Source organism: Galleria mellonella, unplaced genomic scaffold (genome assembly GCF_026898425.1).
Source record: "Galleria mellonella isolate WM207_F2 unplaced genomic scaffold, CSIRO_AGI_GalMel_v1 utg33, whole genome shotgun sequence".
NCBI lineage: Eukaryota > Metazoa > Arthropoda > Insecta > Lepidoptera > Pyralidae > Galleria > Galleria mellonella.
In genome coordinates, this window is record NW_026442079.1 from 6,550,829 (window position 1) to 6,570,719 (window position 19,891).

A 19,891-nucleotide genomic window follows, 5' to 3' on the forward strand; every position below is an offset into this window, starting at 1 on the left:
TCGAGATTTTGCAAAGTTTCCAAAATAAAATGTGGAGAATAATAATAAATGCTCCTTGTCATAATTTTTTTGTCAAAACTCTTTGTCACAAATGAGCAACTGCGTCTAGATCTATAAATTGGAACTGTTAGACAGGAAATATAATATACAAGTAGTTCTAATTGAACACATAAGTACTGCATGTGTATGGGATGCATTAAAATATTACAAAATTACTCAGTGCTGATGCAAAAAAAAAAAAAACTATTCTTTATGTTTCTTCATCAAGAATAACCATAGACAAAAATAAGTTGAGCGATTCTCGTAAAGATTGTACAATAATTAAAATCAATTTCTTGATAAATGAAACGCAATATTCTATTACATCTTCTATGTGCTTGGTGCTTATGAACTGGAATGTTATATTTTGTCTCTATTTACACGATTTTTTGCACATTAATGAACTCCTCTAACGTGATCTTTAAGCTAATCTCGGTGGCCTAATAAAGTCACAGTTGGTCTCTTTGTTGATGCAATGAACTGTCTATAATCAATCGTGATCGTCCAGATTCCAGATGTATTTATGAGTGCACTCCTAATCCTGTGTCAACTATGACATTGCAATCAGTGGAATTCCATCATAGATTCAAAAGATAGGTGTATAAAATGATGTATTTTTTTAATATTATCGAGAACTACTGTGCTCCTCTGTGAAAGCATTGTTTTTGTTCCTCAAGTATTTGCAGTGTTAATAAAGGTATGTACTGTCCTTGATTTATTAAGTGCTATAGACTATAGTAATAATCAATCAGGTAGCCATTTTATATTACTATGTACATAGTGATACCTAGTTGACCACGACAGGTAGATAGCAGATCTAATACCTAACATACTATTGTTATGGGTGCTACATAAGGATGTCAATTACACAAATTTGTCTGCTCTTTAGTGTGTATTTTTTGTCATGGCAATTTTTACAGGTAAACTTAAATATAGTTACTGAGGTAATTATTGCAACTAAAATAAGTAGGCAAAACATTTACTGTGCCTGGCAGTTTCAGTTGACTTTTGCTTAAAATTACTCATTTAAAAAAAATCTAATGAAATAATGGTTTAATTTGTAAATACCCACTGTTATTAGGAGTATCAGTGGGGATCAACATGTCAAATAATATTTATTATAGTACCTGTTTTTTAATAAAAATGTATATGAGGGGTAATTTTGTGTGATATAAATTGGACTATACATAATCTGAGGTGTGCAATAAATCTTTGGTATCCTGGTGTTATAGTTAAAGTATAAAATTGATTTTTTTTTATTTGCCAAATGTGGTTGAAACAGTTTGATGTGTAAGTATGACTAATATATCTAATAATATTAATTTAAGTATTCCTTATTTATTAGTTAGATTGAAAGTATAAATCTTTTTTTGCTATTTTATATAAACCAACCAAAACTAGTATATAAAGATTAACTCATTACCTTTTTATGTATACTGTATAAAACAGAACAAACAACTATATATAAAATCTAAGCAAGTAATAAACAATCTGAAATAGTTTGCAAAAAAGATACAGAACTGTAAAAAAATAATATAGACAAAGAAGAAAAAATCATTGAATTTTCTTTTTTTGTTGAAATTATTTAATGACAAATATACCTTAATAATTTAACCCATTTCTTACTGCCTGCCTACTGCTGTTTGCTGTCTGTGTTCCCAATTGGGACCACTCATTTAAGTACCCACATATTTTAATATATTTTGTTTGAATGCTAAATTGGAGATCGGTAGACAGCAGAGGTCGCCAGTTCGGAGGCCGACTACATACTTATTTGTTGCAGTATCTGGCCATTCATTTACCTTCCTCATGCTTCTCAAATATTGTACAAAAATTGTTAGTGAATACACCATGTACCCTCTGGTGTAGGCATTCCATCACCCATATTTAATTGAGGACAGGATATCTTTAATACTATCCTGCAAATCATGAAAAAAAGAGTATGAAAGAGTGTTTATTTTATTATTATTGTAGCTTTTTATCCGCTTCAGTGGTCCCCAAGGGTAAAAGCCTCCTCCATCTTTTTCCACTTCTCCTTATCTATAGCAATACTTGTCCAGTTTTTTCCTGCTGTCTTTATTATGTCATCCTACTACTACTCTACCCTACTCTTCATCAAATAAAATAACAAATACCAAAAACAAAAAGGTAAGTAGCAATAAAATTTACTTAAGCAATATAAAAGAAAAAAACAAAATTAAAAATAGATCATACATACATACGTATCTGTCATGCCTGTTTCCCATTAGGGTAGGCAGAAACAATGGAACACCAAATGCTTCAATTCAAACAAACCTCTTTTGTTTCTTCCACATTCATCAATCTTTTCATACACGCTCGCCGGTTACGGGTACTTTTAATTTGGCCCTTCTTCAGCACGTAAAATAGATCAATACCTAAAAATATGCACATACAATGAAAGAGTATTTATTATTTTATAATAAAAAATATTATTTTATGATTTATTGAATATAATATTTACTGCATGAAATTAATAATTTTATTTATTAAGCAGACAATTGTTTAACCAAAATTTATATTGACATTTACATTATTTTCTTATATATTTCACTTGGCCATAGTTTCTACTAGTAAATCTACCTACTAGTATTATATCAGATATTTTTGTTTTTATTTGATTATAAATGAAGGCATTTTGGTGTGATGCTCCCAAATGGGGCCATTGTTTGATTGGTAAGTTTTCCCATTTATACTTTTAATTAAGATATAAATGATAGCTGAGTGAACATGCAATGTTACAAATATGTGTGTCTGTGAATAATGTTCAGAAATCAATACTTTATAAACAAAAGTCCAAACTCTATCGACCACTGTCGCCAGACTAAAAAGTTTTTAGAGACTGGAGAGACTTCTTCTGTCAGCGGCTGCATGAAAACAGCTCCTACAATAGCAATAGAGTTGGCCCTCAACATAACACCCCTAGACCTGCACATACAGCAGGAAGCGGCCTTAGCCGCTATCCGACTAATGCATCTGGATCTATGGGGTAAAAATCACTACAGTCCCCACACTTCTATTCTGAACCAGACAATCGAATATGAACCTTTGATTGCGGCTCCGTGTGACAGGACTCATAATCATTATATATTTAACTAAAAAATACCAAGTACAAATAAAAGAAGAGGAAAAGAACCAATCCGGTGTACATGAATTACGCATATACACCAATGGCTCCAAAACTGAGAATGGTTCAGGAGCCAGAATCTTTTCCTTGGACCTTAATTTAAACATGCACATTCCTCTTGGCGTACACAGCTCAATATTCCAATGCGAATGTGTAGCAATAACTGAGGCTGCTGCAGCTGTACATAAGCTAGGAATAAATGGTATTAGCATTAGATTCTTATCTGACAGCACAGCAGTACTAAAAGCATTAGGAAACAAAAAACAAACAACAAATTAATAATTGAATGCCACCATTCACTGGATATCTTCCAATAACCAAGTTATCCTCCAATGGATAAGAGGGCACAGTGGATTTTATGGTAACGATGCCGCAGACGAACTAGCTAGAAGAGGTTCAGGAACGAGGGTGGTAGGCCCGTTCCACTTCTTCCTCTTCCGTTCTCGCAATTTCGAATATGGATTCGTCCAAGATCCGCTGACATACAAAACCAAAGATGAATACAGGCTACTGATTGCAGACAATCAAAATTGGCCGTGCCTACGTTGAATCAACGACTATCAAAACGTTTATAACATCTAGATAGGAAAAACTTCAAAATAGTGATAGGGACAATAACTGGCCATTGTCCATTAAACAAACATTTATACACAATAGGAGCCACAGACAGCTCTCTATGTCGAGGTTATTTCGACGCCGAAGAAACGGCTGCTCACGTAATCCTGGAATGTGAAGTTGTGGCCCATCAACGTTTAGAAATCCTTGGAACGGTGAGGTCGCTCTGTGAGGCCCGTGAAGATCCCAGGAAGCTTCTGTGCTTCTGGGCGAAGCTAGGTTGGCTGTACTAGCCACGACTCATACGCACAACGGCCTAAATGAGAGGCTAAGCGCGGAAAATAGAGTCCTATTTATATTACATTACAAGGCCAAACTCTTGCTGTTATTGTTTATGAAAAAAATATTTGATATGCAGGTGTTTGTGTAATTATTATGAATATCAAGTTATGTGATGCACATCACAATGAAATTACCATTGATGGCCTCAAATGTTTTTTTGATATTTTACTGTCCAGTAATATTACTCAGTTCCATAAGAAAGATTATATAGGTATCGAGGCGAGGACTACAACATTCCATTGTTTTATAAGTAGTGTCATTGAACAGGCTCTTGGAAATGAAGTTTTGCATTTCTGCAATAATGAAGCTGCTGCTAGATATATTGACAAAATATAGTATAACCAATTGGTATATTCTTAATCAAGACATATGTTAAGGACATGAAAAAGAAAACTTGTGCAGATTTGACTATTGATTGATATAACCAATGAAATTATTTGTGCGATGGCTTGACAACAGTATTTGTATTATGGTTATACAAACACTGTTATCTTGTTTTAGTTGTAAGTGTTTGTAATATGACAAACTATAACTTTGTTTATCTTCTGGGTAAAGGAAGAATAAGAATTTAATACTTTCAGCAATAACGACTTTATTATTACTATTATAAAGTAAGAAGATGGATATCTGCAAAAGGAAGAAAAGTGGATGTAGATATTTCTTTTCTCTTCCCAAAAGTAAAATAAAGGTATGGGAATAGTTGATCAGACAGTTGCTAAATACAGGACAGTTTTATGATGTAAAACATGGTGGTAGGTGCTGTCTCTATCTTTATAATAGATTTAGCTGTAATTAATGCTTGGAATCATTAGGTTTTGATCGCTGAAGATAAACTAGACCAGTTCCAGTTCCAACGAAGCATTGCTTATTTATATTTGAGGCTTTGGATACTGAAACATAATTTATTTAAAGATAAACAATGTCACAAGAAGCATCTTAAACATAAAATTAAAAGATAAAATAACAATAGACCAAGGGCGGATCCAGCTTTGGCGCCAGGAGGGGGTCACATAGTCGTGGTCAAGTCAAGAACTTATAATTTAATTTTGATAACAATAGGTACAAGTAAAAAGTAGGTGATTTATTAATGTACGTAAGTACTGTACATAAAAATATTTCTTCTTTATTGTACTCTTAAAAAAGTTAACACATAATAACTTGTCCATATACACGTACATATTGCCATCTTCACTTGAAGACATCCAGAGAAGCACTATCACCCACAGAATGAGGCAGCCTATTTATATTCCATAACCGTGGTGAATGATTTGTCATAACAGCTAGAGGTATGTCGAGGGGTATGACGCAAAATTGAAGCGGTGGTACGACAAGGGTTTCCAACAAACAAAATAGAAACAGACAAAATACATATATTAAAATAACAAAATCAATTTATCTTTTACGTCTTCTCCCGAAACGCGTTATTACGTCATTTACGTCAATGGGTACGATTTTATTAACGTGAAGAAGTGCCAGTCCGCTTAGGCGATCTTCAACCATTGAAGATCTTAGCCACGATTTAATTCTGCGCAACGTAGAGAAAGGATTTTCTGCTGTCGCTACACTGACAGGTAGTGTAGCCATAATACATAAAAATGTTCTTACATTAGGATACATATCGATGTCACAGTTTAAAATAAGATCAGAAATCGATTATGGTATGTCCTGGCTCCGCTACCACGCCTGGCCACTTTACAATCCGTCCACTTAAGTCCTAGAACCAGCTTAATCAAGTTTAAGGTTTTTGTTTCGACTGGTTACGGCAGGAATTTTTAAGTTTTGGTTTATTTTTGTTTGGTTTAGGGGTTTTTTAATGCATGATAATGAAACGGTACCCCGCCTGCATTACGGTGGCGGGGCACCAGTGAGGTGAGAATGAAAACCCTTAGCTCTTCAATATTAATATACCTGGAATTCAGCACGATGGTCTCTAGGGGGGACCACGTGGAGGCCGACCTGACAGAGTATGTTGCTAGTAATAGGACTGTTTTTTTAAATGGGTGAAATTCGATTGGCAACCCCGCCCACACTATCGGTATACATCGACATAGCATCAGTAGAATATGATAGGTGAGAATGAATGCTGGTCAGTTGGCCTAACATGATGAATTCGACGAGAATTAACCATGATGGTTTCCAGGGGGAACCGCGTGGAGGTCGCCCTGAGAGGGAATATTGCTAGCAATGGTGCTATTAGACCTCATTACTATCAATCCCTTTCCCCCCAGTAATAGGACTGTTAGTTTACATTACTAACAATCCCTTTGGTGTAGAGTTTACTTATTTGTTAGTTTAATTTTAATTTTATGGCTATTAAAACTGCTATTTATTTTTGTTAAGGAAAAACTGCTAACTGCCATTTCAAATCTATAGATATATAAACACGTAAATCTATATTTTAAATATTTGCGATATAGAGTATCTACAAAACTTCTCATATGTCGAATAGGTATCCACAAAAAGTACGAGCAATCAAAATAACGGTGCAATACATAGTTGTTATCCATTAATCTTATGGTGTCTGGTAATTTGATATTCGTGTTTGTTATTATTATTTTCGAATTCACTGTTTCCAGGAATAATTAATATTTAATAATAAAACATAGTTGCATATCGTCTTACTTTTGTAATAAACAAGTACAAGTTGTTTTATAAGTAGGTTAGTGCACTTTATTCTTTCTGGGTAAAGAATATTTCTCGTAGGACAATTAATATTTAGAAATAATTGAATTTAAAACTTATTTCGTGCGTTTACATAGATATTTTAATTTGTAACAGGCAGTTTTTCTTTGTAAAGAAAAATGCCCATTTCATTCAATTGCTACAAAATTAGAAAAGGAGTATTATGGATTTAGAATTAACAACATAATCACCCAAATTAACCAATTTGTAATTGCAATAATGCCATTACCAAATTCACCCATAGGGGTGCAAAATTTAAAGCAAAATAATTAGGTATTAATTCTTACTTTGTACAGTCAAATTTAGAAATTTAGCTATTACAATCTAATCATAGTGTGAAAATTAAAAATCCCAATTATTCCTGTCTCCATGATAGAATAGAACTATGTAATCTTTATTTAAATAGACTTGTTTACGAGCTCTTTTAAATTGTCAATTTTTTATGATTCTACTGCTGGGTTCGGGATGTTTTTATCTGCTGAAAGGAACTTGCAAGAAACTAAGTTACTCTTTTTAAATTATTATGTATAAAATAATTTTACATTTGCATGAGTGACTGTAATTAGTATTAGATTAGGTATAAAGTGGTAATTTATTATAGATTTTTGGGGCCATATTCAATGTAAGTTTATTTGAAAGAGCAATATATGAAAGTGGATTACAAAGTTTGTCTTTAGATCTGGTGCTATTATATTTACGAAACATGTCTATATTATTTTTTGATAAATATAGCAGTTTTGTATATATATACACAAACATGGCACTTAATATTTTTAATGGTTTAGAATAATGCTTACAACTATCTCTTTGATTTAGTTTGCATATGCTTCTTATGCATTTCTATTGTGTTTTAAAAACAGGCTATTAGTTGAGATCTTCTAGAAACCTGCACCATATTTTAATGTTAATGCAACAATTTGATATGCTGTCAATAGTTGGGTTTAGGGTTTTGTTGATATAAATTTTCCAATTAAAGTCAGCGTGTAATGTGATGCCTAAGAATTTTGTGGAATATGAAAAAGTTTAGTTTATTATTACAAGAAATAAGCATTATTTCTATATATTAGCTAAAATATTGTTTATACTAGTCTGAAGAGATGGAATATTTTTATTTAAAAATATAGTGGTAACATCATCTATAAATGGTTATAATATTTTATTATTGTATCAACTGTTAACTGTCCACTGTTGAACATAGATCTTTCCCATAAAGTTTTGCCAGTAATTGCCACGCTTGGCAAGCGGGTTGGCAATTGAATTTAGGCTTTGGTGATATTTTAAGAAAGACGCTGCTGTCCATTCCTCGACCATTAAGTTCCTATAATCGCCTCTAACGGCAAAATTTGTGAAATTTGTGCCATTCTAAAATTTACAGCATTAGAAAACCCATTATTGATATACATCAAAAACAGTTTATCAAAAATAAAGTATCACTGTATGACATATTTTGTAGGCTTGATTTTATTAATAAGTTTCCTATGAATACATGGAATACATTTCATAATAGACCTGTTGAGTTATAATTGAACATTTTATTGTATTAATTATGCACAAAAAATATTTGAACCATTTTTCTAACTTTTGTTTTAGGTTTAAAATGGCTGTAAAGAAACATGAACTTGTTCATGATAATCGTAACCAACTAGATCTGACAGCGCTGGCGCAATACATACAGTTGATGAATGATCAACCATCTTACCTACCTCCGCCTAATGAACTTGTCAAAAATTGTCAAGATATTGTCAAGTGTCTTGGTAAGCTTCATATTATAAACTTTCATTCAGCTTTAAGAAAAAGTATTTTCTATTTTCTTTAGCATGTTTGTGGTTAAGATTTGATTTATTGAAAAAAAGGGTACACTGAATTATTTAACCTTTATATTAAAATAAGATTAATTTTTATTTAAGTAAACCTATGAGCATTTTTGTATAGTAATTATTTTATGATTGTACCCAGCATTGGTTTTAATTGTTTTCTTAAAGTTTGTTCAGTTTATAAAATTACATTTTGAATTTTCAACTTATATTTGGTATATATTTAATGGTAAAAATATTTTTTAGCACGTGCTTCTGGCAATGAAGACCAACTATGGAATTTGCTGCAATCTGTTGAAGTGTACCTACACCGTATTGTGAACAGTGTTCATCGTAGTGTCCGACATGAAATTGTTACGGCCATCCTTGACAAATTTTATTCTTTCATTTCTGATCCTCGTAAGTATTTTTATGTTTAAAAATAAATTGTAAATAGAATTATTTAAAATTGACCTTTAAGTAATATTTTCATTGAATGGTTACTCTGCAAACAATGATTTCTTATTGTAGTATGTACTCTGTCCATATTTGGACATGACTATGATATTATAATAATATTGGGCTTGTACAGATGAAAGATAATCTGTGGTGTGTACTTTTTGTCTAACAAAATAGAACATATACAATCGTTTAAGTTGTCTATTTTGTTGGAATAGATTAATTTACCACATGACATAAAAAGAATTTTGTCTTCTGCATATGAATTTTTTCTTATAAATAACTTGAATAAGACCATAAAATAGTGATAATAAATAACTATAAAACTTGGTAGTAAGCTGTGATGATGCACTCATGCATGAATTTCGTTTATATAGAATCCGATGCGTGTCCTGCCACATCAGTTGTGTTGATTGTCTTGGATGGATCAAATAGTGAAGCGACTTTATCCGCTGCGCGTTGGTTAGTTCAGCAAGGGCAGAATGGGCCTGCTGGTGCTGGACTCAGGGCATCTTTATCATGCTTGTATCGCTGGATGTATGAATGGCATGGCACTCCGGCTTTAGGAGACTGGGTGCTGGCTTATATCAAGGCTTTAGAGGTATGCCACCCTATTTTTGTGGATCTTTTTTAATTAATTTATTCAATGTAATAAATGTTGTTTAATTCTAAGTTTAAGGTGGATCAAACAAAGTCACATAATCTCAATTATAAAATAGGATTTTTATGGTCTTTGCATGCTATATTTATTTCCCTTAAGCCTAAGGAGAGATTTATGCCTCACTCTGCGTGTTCTAGCGCTTGCACAACGGAATTGTTCAATATGATGTCCATGGCCACTTTCTACTATCGTACGGCTCGTTATTTGCGGGGAGTTCATCCTCATACCTTACAGCCTAGATGGTTATGTACAACGCGGTTTTAGAGATGTTTTCTTCCATGAACACTCAGCTTATGGAATGAGCTCCCTGCCGAGGTTTATCCAAGAAACTATAGCATGGGGTTCTTCAAAAGGGGGGTAAAGATGTTTTTTAAGGTCTGCAACGCACGCGTAATACCCCTGGTATTGCAGACGTTCATATGCTGCGGTAACCGCTTACCATCAGGTGGGCCGTACGCCTGTTTGCCACCTCAGTGGTATAAAAAAAATAATTATAATGTTATCAAGTTGCCTTCGATAATTAAGTTATATTTAACTTATGTTGTACTTGCACAACATAGATTTGGATCTTAGATTATAAAGTGTATTGGCTATATAAAAGAGAGAAAATAAAAGCAATCAATATGAATCAATACATATAATAAAATCATAACTGGTTGCTGTCTGTATATGGAAGATATATAAGAAAAACTATTATAAAAATATAATATAATAAATATAATATATAAGAAAAACGGCTTAACCGATTTTAATGCGGTTTTCACTAATACGTTGCGCTTTGTTCCACTTAATATTTAGTGTTTGATTTATTTCAAATAATTTATAAATAAAAAAGTTATATAAATCTAAAGAATCACATAAAAAATACTATAAAATAACTGATTAGTTGAATTGGCTGAAACTTTTTTTATTATTTGTATTGATTGTCGAAAATTCTGTCTACTCATCCGAAGCTAGGACGGATTGCTAGTTTATTATATAAATTACAACAAATAATTAAAAATAATTTTTGAATTATCACCACCACAGATGCAAAAAAAAAAAAATTATATCATCGTTAATCTATTGTAATAAAAGTTTTTCATTTTAATCTTATTACGACCCATTCATAATACATGGCTGAGCAAAGACTTCTACATTACGATTAAAGTAATATTTTTACTCTATATCGTCAATACTTATATAAAAAGTAAGTAAATATTTGGATACTTTCTTGATATATGTTATTTTTTTTTTGTTGACAAGAATGTTTCCCAATTCGACTATACCTTTTATATTATACAACATCTTTGCTAATTGTGAGCCGATTTTGGTAAGTCTTTTATTAATATAATGGGGTATAGTTCTGTATCTGTCGTATTATTTGTGTTTCAGTTTTAAGGTTGTCGGATTAAAAAAAAAATCTATGTTAATCCTTGCTATTTTTTTCAAACAAGCTGACGACCCTTTTAATTGAAAGTGGTAACCATCGTCTGTAGATATGAACAGTACCATGCCCATAATACTAATTTGCCCGTGATACCTTTTACATGACATAACAAACATAAGAAAATACAAACAAATGAAGAATTTCCTCCTATTTTTGAAGTCGGTTAAAAATACACATATGTATAATATCATATATTGTATAAAGTCCATAAAGATATTTGGTTCCTAAAAATATAATAATTTTACAACGGAATTATTACAATATATATGCGTATACTGCATACACTTTATTTCATGTATATTTAACTTAAATTATAATTACCTTTCATAATTACTATTTATTAAATAAAAATAAAAGTTTTGAGTTTCAATTTACAATCGTATACAAAATCGGTAATCGCGGTCGGTTTTGTAATTGCAATACCAGTCTGTTAGTATATATATATATATATATATATATATATAGTACGTTATACTAAGTCAAGGGTTTGAACATACATTTGTGGGTTCAGTAATAAATTAAATATATCTAATTGAAATTATATATCAAAAGGTAAGGGATATAGAAGTAAATTAATGAGTGTATTATTATTCATTCTAGTGCTCATATATGTTACATGCATTTTTTCGTAGTATTAACTCTGTAATCTATTATCTCTATTAATATGATATCTATCATATGATGAAATAGAAATTATATATAGATATATTTATGGAGAGCCATAGCTCTGAATGCTATGCTCGGAGTTTCTTTGCATGACAGAATCCGAAATGAGGATATCTGCAAGAGAACCAAAGGCACCGAAATAGCCCGAAGGATAAGCAAGCTGAAGTGGCAATGGACTGGTCACATAGCTCGAAGGACTTTTTTTTATTGCATGAAAATGGAGTGGTAACCCCGCCTGCGCTAATGGGATACGTTGGCGGGGCACCAGTGAAGGGTGATCGATGAGGATGAAAACAGGCCAGTTAGCCCATAATGATGAATTCATCAGGAATTAATCATGATAGTTTCACCACCACGAGGAGGTCGACCTGGTTGGATATATTGCTAGCAATGGGATTCTTAGTCTCCATTACTAACAATCCCTTCTCCCCCCTAAGCTCGAAGGACTGAAGACCGATGGGAAGGAAAAATGTTTGAGTGGCGACTCCGTACAGGCAAACGCAGTATAGGACGACCTCCTACTAGATGGAATGACGACTTCGAATACATTGTAGGGAGTCGGTGGATGCAGGCGACTCAGGACCGTTCTTTATGGCAGTTTATGAGGGAAGCCTATGTTCAGCAGTGTATGCATAATGGCTGAGACGATGATGAACCCCGTTTCAATTATGTACTAATAAATATTAAATATATTATTAAATAACATTTTATTTCTCTTTATTAGGAAAATGAGCGCTTCGACATTTTAATTGAAGTGTCTGTGGACAACCTGAGTCGATTATTTCTTGCTATGAAAGACCCTATCGGATTACGCCAGTCAGTAGCTGACGTTATGTTCCACATTTTAGCAGCATTACGCGAGTCCACCGAAGCTCTTGACCGGGTGTGTAATTGATTTAATTTAACATATATCTTTTTTAAATTAATGAAATAAAAAAAAATTTAAATTTAAAAATATATAGTTAATAAATAACAGTGTAATTTATATAATTGTATGACGTGTGCAATTGTGAACTTTTATTGTGAATTTTGTGGCTAACCTGTTACACATGTATCTAAAATTGAAGGTTATAATTATAATTTCTGAGTTTTATTTTAAATAATATTTTATTTATTCATGCTAATTATTTAACAATATTTTATTTATAGAAAAGTTAATGTTTACCGAAAACCTTTACAGATTTCTCCACATGTCGGTCATGTATTAGTAAACTTAGCTGCTGATAGTGGTCAGTGGAGTCGTCAGCTCTTGCAGAACGTGGTTGATATTCTTACTGCGACTATCGATCGTCTTCTGGATACGCTCAAAGGGGACGCTTTAGACGTATTTCGTGATAAATACTCTGAAATCGTAAGTACAAATTCTATATTGACATTGAATTTTTTTAATCAAATTGTTTTGTATTGTATTGAAAAATTATTATTCTACATAACTTACATTAGACATAAAAAGATTTAATACACAATGACGGATTTATCCCATAAAGGAATCTCCTCCAGGAAATTTTTAAGGAGCTGTAAGAAAACTATAATATTCAAGGTTAAAAACCGTACAGCTAAAGATAAAATCCAATAATACCTAGTTAAAATTTAATATATAATAAAAAGTGACATTATACTTATGTAAATAATAATAATACCTAAATATAAAAATAACATTAATACACAAATAAAATGTGTTGTATAATTTATCATAGTATATAATGATAATCTGTAAAGATTCCCTATATAGAGTTTATTAAAAAATGGAATTATATATAATATATAAAACACAAAAAAGTCATGTCTTGTAAAATGGCAATTATTTAGAACTCATACTAATTTTAATATTAGGAGGCTTATTATTTTTTGTCTTTGTATGCCTTAAGATGTCCAGTATTACTGCTAGACATTACCTTCAAAAGTTGCTCACAATTATTATATTATATTTAATTGAAAGAATTATATTTAAATCTGTATTACCTTTTTTTAGATTTTGTGTTTGGAACGACACATGGCGTCCCGCGATTGCCGCTACCTGATGCTGCCACCATGGCGTGCTCGCAACGTTTGTCTCACCACTATGAACGCAAGTGCGCCGATGCGTAAGGTTGGCCTGCTGAACCTTGGAAATACATGTTACATGAACAGTGTACTGCAGGCCTTACTTGTTACCAGGCAGTAAGTAACAACAACAACAATAGATACCTATATATAAGTGAAATAAAAGCACAATTTAGTGTAAACGTCTTAAATGTAATTGTAATCTATTTTCTGAGAATTAAGCAGTGCACTCTTTAATGTTATTCTTAATAATTTATATTTAAATATTTTGTAGTAAGTAGTATGCTTTTTTCAATGCGAATTTATTTATTCTTTTTTATGTGTTTGTGTTGCGACATCTTCACCAATTGAGCATCAGTTTTGATGATATTTTCAAACAATAGGATTTTAACTTGCTTAGTCTTATACAAATTTTGTTCTTAAACAGTGCATTAAAAATTTCAGTAGTAATAAAAGATAACATATCTTTTATATAACTCTAGCGTATTAGTTATAAAATACACGCTGACGCCTTAACCGTCGCCTTTAACATCTAGACATGGTAGTCGAAATGGACGTCACAGGATATACTATGCAGTCACCAATTCCATCATATTGCGTTCTACGCATTAGTAATGTGTGTAATAATATTATGTTACGCCATATACATAGAAAAATATGAAATAAAAAATACCTAGGCAAGTTGCATAATTTTTTCTGATAACGAAACATATAAGGCCTTAATATACTCTTCTCACTAATATGGGTAAATTGTATCTAAACGATGTCCTTACATAGAATGTATTTAAGAAAAATTAATATGAGGGGTCTTAAAAAGCTAATGGAGATCAAAACAATATTTTTCAGAAATTATGTCTGTTTGTTCCGGTATCATCCAAAAACTATTATGTCTTCAGAAGGCGAATTAATGTGAATTTTTATGTATTAACAATTATTCATGACTGTTTTATTTGCATTTTTTCTTGGCAATTGCAAAAGCGAAAGAATATCTGTGAATTTTGTTATATCGGCTAAATTTATTAAAATATTCGCTTTGTTCTATTTAGTTAATACCTTTAATTTTTGAAAGCTATTACGTTCATTTCAAAAACTGAATCGATTATTAAATCTTGTTTCTTTTTGCCTATTTATTTCCAATTTGCACCTACATAATTGTCATTATACAGTTTTATTTAAATTTGCACAGCGAATTTTATGTTCTTTGTAATATATTTTTTATGGATCATAAAGTTACGATCCATATGCATATTATATTCATTGAATACAATGCATACAATGCCAAATACAATGCGAAAATTTGTGATTCTAACCTCACCTGCGCTATTCATATAAGCTGGCGATAAATATACTTATTTCTACGCTTTTACATGATGTAGAACAACTTCTGTGCGTTAACAACAATTGAATAAGGGGCTTAATGTTTGTATAAATATTTATATGATATTCTTTCAATCTAAAAGAGTATTAAATAGATTGTTCATTATAATCTTTACCGTCTTTTTTGTTTTTAGACGTGTTATGTAATCTTTTCAGATTCAGCACTCATGTGGTACTGCGGATGAACGCCGTGCCCTACTGGTCGAAGATGGGTATCTTGTTTGCGAAGATGATGCACTCCATCACTACGAAATTGAATCCTGATGAGTTCTTTGCTGTGGTGAAACCACCTTTCTTCACCAGGAACAACCAACACGACAGTTCTGAGTTCCTAGGGTAATATATAAAAACATTATATTGGCATTGACTAAGTGATTTATGGATACAGTTTTTCTTTATGTAATTTTGAATAGCATACAAGCTGATGGCCTAACTGATGAAAATTGGTACTGTCGCCATTATACATGTACATCACAGAGTAAACTGAGACCCCTGTGGTACTCCTTAGGACTACCACAGGCCACTCCTGAAGACTAAAGTATTTTGTCCCTAGATTCTGTAATTTAACTGTCATATCTCATCCTTTAAAACAACCATACAAGCACTGCTGAGTGATCCGAGTATTATTCATGGATTATAATTACAGATACCTGTTCGAGTTGCTTCAGTCGTATGAACATGGATCAGATCGCAACTTCGATTATTCGCGGCCAGCAGGGTTGTCAGGTGTTAACCGAATGCGTGCCATCGTTAATTCAAACAACGCCCAGTCTTCAAACTCCAAGTACTATTTTTGAGTTCTATTTTAATTTTGATCCTATATATGTATACACCTGTAGAATTTTCTATAATCAGGATATAATTCTATCTCTATTGGAGCAAACAATGCATAGTTACAAAATAGGTTAAACAGTTTTACAACTAGTCCGGCCATAAATACTGTTACATAAAATCTTTACTTTCTTCAACTTTTTAATTATTTTGTATTTGGAACACGTTTATTATATTAAAAACTTCTTTTGATTTCGCGACATTTCACATAGTTTTTCGTGTTCGTTATCAAATTACAATATAGAATGGGATGTAAAAGAAAATAGGATTGCAGTGATCGCCTTGCACAAAGTTAGTATGGAGCAATCGGTCATTTTCTAGACACTCCAAAAGCTTGGTATCAGACGTATGTCCATGTATCGTACTATCAACAGATACAACAACACTTCCTCTGTCAAAGACAAGATCGGGGCGGCCCCGTCTAATAGCATGCAGCTACAAAGACTGATAATGCTGTTAAAACCAGAATTCGACGAAACCCCATGAGGAAGCAAAAAATCTTATCGCGAGAAATGAAGATACCCGCTAGGACTCTGTGAATGTGAATGTGAAAAAGACTCTATTTTCCGCGCTTAGCCTCTCATTTGGGCCATTGTGCGTATGAGTCGTGGCTAGTACAGCCAACCTAGCTCCGCCCAGAAGTGGAGAAGCTTTCTGGGTTCTTCACAGACCTCACGGAGCGACCTCACCATTCCGAGGATTTCTAAACGTTGATGGGCCACAACTTTACATTCCAGGATTACGTGAGCAGCCGTTTCTTCGGCGTCGAAACAGCTTCGACATAGGGGGCTGTATGTGGCTGCTATTGTGTATAAATGTTTGTTTAATGGACAACGGCCCGTTATTGTCCCTATGAATGATTTTGAGGTTTTTTCTATCTAGATGTAATAAACGTTTTGATAGTCGTTGATTCAACGTAGGTATGGCCAATTTTGATTGTCTGCAATCAGTAGCCTGTATCCATCTTTGGTTTTGTATGTCAGCGGATCTTGGACGAATCCATATTTGAAGTTGCGAGAATGGCAGAGGAAGAAGTGGATATGGGCCTACCACCCTCGTTTCTGAGCCTCTTCTAGCTAGTTCGTCTGCGGCATCGTTACCACAAGATCCACTATGCTCTCTTATCCATTGGAGTATAACTCGATTATTGGAAGATATCCTATCCAGTGAATGGTGGCATTCAATTATTAATTTGTTGTTTATCTTGTTGTTTCGTAATGCTTTTAGTACTGCTGTGCTGTCAAATAAGAATCTAATGCTAATACCATTTATTCCTAACTTATGTACAGCTGCAGCAGCCTCAGTTATTGCAACACATTCGCATTGGAATATTGAGCTGTGTACGCCAAGCGGTATGTGCACGTTTCTATTAAGGTCTAAGAAAAATACTCCGGCTCCTGAACCATTCTTAGTTTTGGAGCCATTGGTGTATATGCGTAATTCATGTACACCGGATTGGTCCTTTTCCTCTTCTTTTATTTGTACTTGGTATTTTTTGTTAAATATATAATGATTATGAGTCCTGTCACACGGAGCCGTAATCAAAGGTTCATATTCGATTGTCTGGTTCAGAATAGAAGTGTGGGGACTAGTGATTTTTACCCCATAGATCCAAATGCATTAGTTGGATAGCGGTTGAGGCCGCTTCCTGTTGTATGTGCAGATCTAGGGGTGTTATGTTGAGGGCCAACTCTTTTGCTGTTGTAGGAGCTGTTTTCATGCAGCCGCTGATAGAAGAGCAAATCAGTCTCTAAAAGCTTTTTAGTTTGGCGCCAGTGGTCGATAGTTTTGTCCTCGGCCATCAAACCAGTGCACCATAGACCAACATTGGCCAGAGGGCCTACCATGAAATGTTTTCCGAAATTTCGGATCCGAACGAAACAAAAATTTAATGCTAAAATTACATGATATGTACCGTTTAAAAATATTAAAAATGCTAAAATATCGTTCCTTTGAACTTTTATGGTAAGATTTATGACAAACGAATTGTTAAACTCCATTTACAGGGTCCATTTCGCTACGAATAAAAACAGGAAATTGAGCCCGAAAATTCGGAATTTCATTTCATGGTAGACCTCCTGGTTACAGCTCTGTACAACCATAGAGTTATTTTTGGCGAAAGACCGCATTTGTTTCCTAGCACCTTTTTGCACTGGTAGAATGCAATTGTGCTTTTGTTAAGTTTATAGTCGAGATGTTTATTCCAAAGCAATTTACTGTCTAGTATTATGCCAAGGTACTTGATTTCTTCCTTAAGTTTCAGTTCCATATTGAAGAGTTTTGATAAGGACATGTAACTCTTCTATTTGTGAACATGATTAATTCTGTTTTTGTAGGATTAACTGAGATTTCATGCTGTGCACCATCTCTCAATTATTTCAAAAGGTACTCTCATCCGATCACACAAAGTACTTTCGAAGCTTCCTGTTAAAAGTACAGCTATATCATCCGCATAACCTACTGTGTAGAGGCTGTTATCGTTGAGCTCTATTATGTGCTCATTTACGACTATGTTCCACAATAGTGGTGACAGTACACCACCTTGTGGACAGCCCCTACCGACGATTCCTCGTGTGGTAGTATTTACAGTAAATTGTATAGCTCGTTGTTTAAGCATGTTATGTATCCATTCTCTAAGTGTTATTTCTACTCTATGTGTAGCTAGTGCCCGACTTATACTGGCAAAGTTTGTTTTTTCGAATGCCCCTTCGATGTCTATAAATGCACCTAAGGTTGGCTGCTTCGATTGCAATGCGTTGCCTATTCGAGATACTACGTTATGAAGTGCTGATTCTGTTGACATGCCTTCACTGTAAGCATGTTGGTTAGGATGTAAAGGTTTGCACAAGGAGACTTGACATCTAATCCCTTTCTCACATAGTCTCTCCAAATTTTTCAAAAAGAACGGGGTGAGACTGATGATGAAAAAAGATAATTATTTTATCACGAATATTTCCCTGACATATATAGGTAGTCCTAGTTGTGTTTGGACTCATCTGCTTTATCTTTGTAAGTGTTATAGCCCTAGGTGGTTTCCAGGGTCTGATGATGGAGTCAGAAGATGGCCATAGCAAGTACTGAACTAAATTAGATAACCTAGTCATGTTTGGGATTATTTATCTTCACAATAGTTACAGTATTAGGTGATTTCCAGAATTTGATGGTGAAATCGGAAGGTGGTCATAGTAATTATTGAAGTATATTAGATAACCTAGTCGTATTTGGGCTCATTTGATTTATCTTCACAAATGTTATAGCACTAGGTGTTTTCCAGGGTCTGTTGAAGAAGGCGGAAGGTGTCCATAGCAACTACTGAACTGAATTAGATAACCTAGTCATGTTTGTACTCATCTGCTTTATCTTCACAAATGTTACAGCGCTAGGTGATTTTTAGGATCTGATGATATAGACGAAAGGTGGTAATAGCATTTATTGAAATAAATTGGATAATCTAGTTGTATTTGGGCTCATTTGATTTATCTTCTCAAATGTTACAGCACTAGGCGATTTCTTGAATCTGATAATGGAGTCGAAAGGTGGCTATAGCAACTACTGAACTAAATTAGATGACCTAGTTGTGTTTGCGGTTATTTAAATTTATCTTCGCAAATATTACAGTACTGGTTGATTTCCAGAGTCTGACGATGGTATCGGAATATATATACATATACATATTTATAAATTTAAACTTTTTAAATCTTGGAATATCTATTGATTATTTATCTGATGCTAGTACTTTAAGAAAGACCTTTCTTTATTTGTAGGTGAATAAAATTGACGGTTTTTTACTGCCCATTTTTACGTCCATGCTCAATAAAATAACTGAGATCAAAGTTTAACCATTATATTTTACATTTGATTTTTGTTAT

General features: G+C 33.3%; 1 protein-coding gene across 1 annotated transcript in view; it reads left to right on the forward strand.

Moving 5' to 3' along the window:
* Positions 1–250: 250 nt before the first annotated feature.
* LOC113521499 (ubiquitin carboxyl-terminal hydrolase 35) overlaps positions 251–19,891 on the forward strand; it is a 30,193-nt gene continuing 10,552 nt past the window's right edge. Inside the window, exons 1-9 of the mRNA XM_026907041.3 lie at positions 251–736; positions 8,354–8,517; positions 8,824–8,976; positions 9,393–9,616; positions 12,496–12,654; positions 12,952–13,122; positions 13,744–13,931; positions 15,348–15,527; positions 15,838–15,975. Coding sequence (XP_026762842.1) covers positions 8,361–8,517; positions 8,824–8,976; positions 9,393–9,616; positions 12,496–12,654; positions 12,952–13,122; positions 13,744–13,931; positions 15,348–15,527; positions 15,838–15,975 — 1,370 coding nt within the window. The 5' untranslated portion in view covers positions 251–736; positions 8,354–8,360. The remainder of the gene's footprint in view (positions 737–8,353; positions 8,518–8,823; positions 8,977–9,392; positions 9,617–12,495; positions 12,655–12,951; positions 13,123–13,743; positions 13,932–15,347; positions 15,528–15,837; positions 15,976–19,891) is intronic.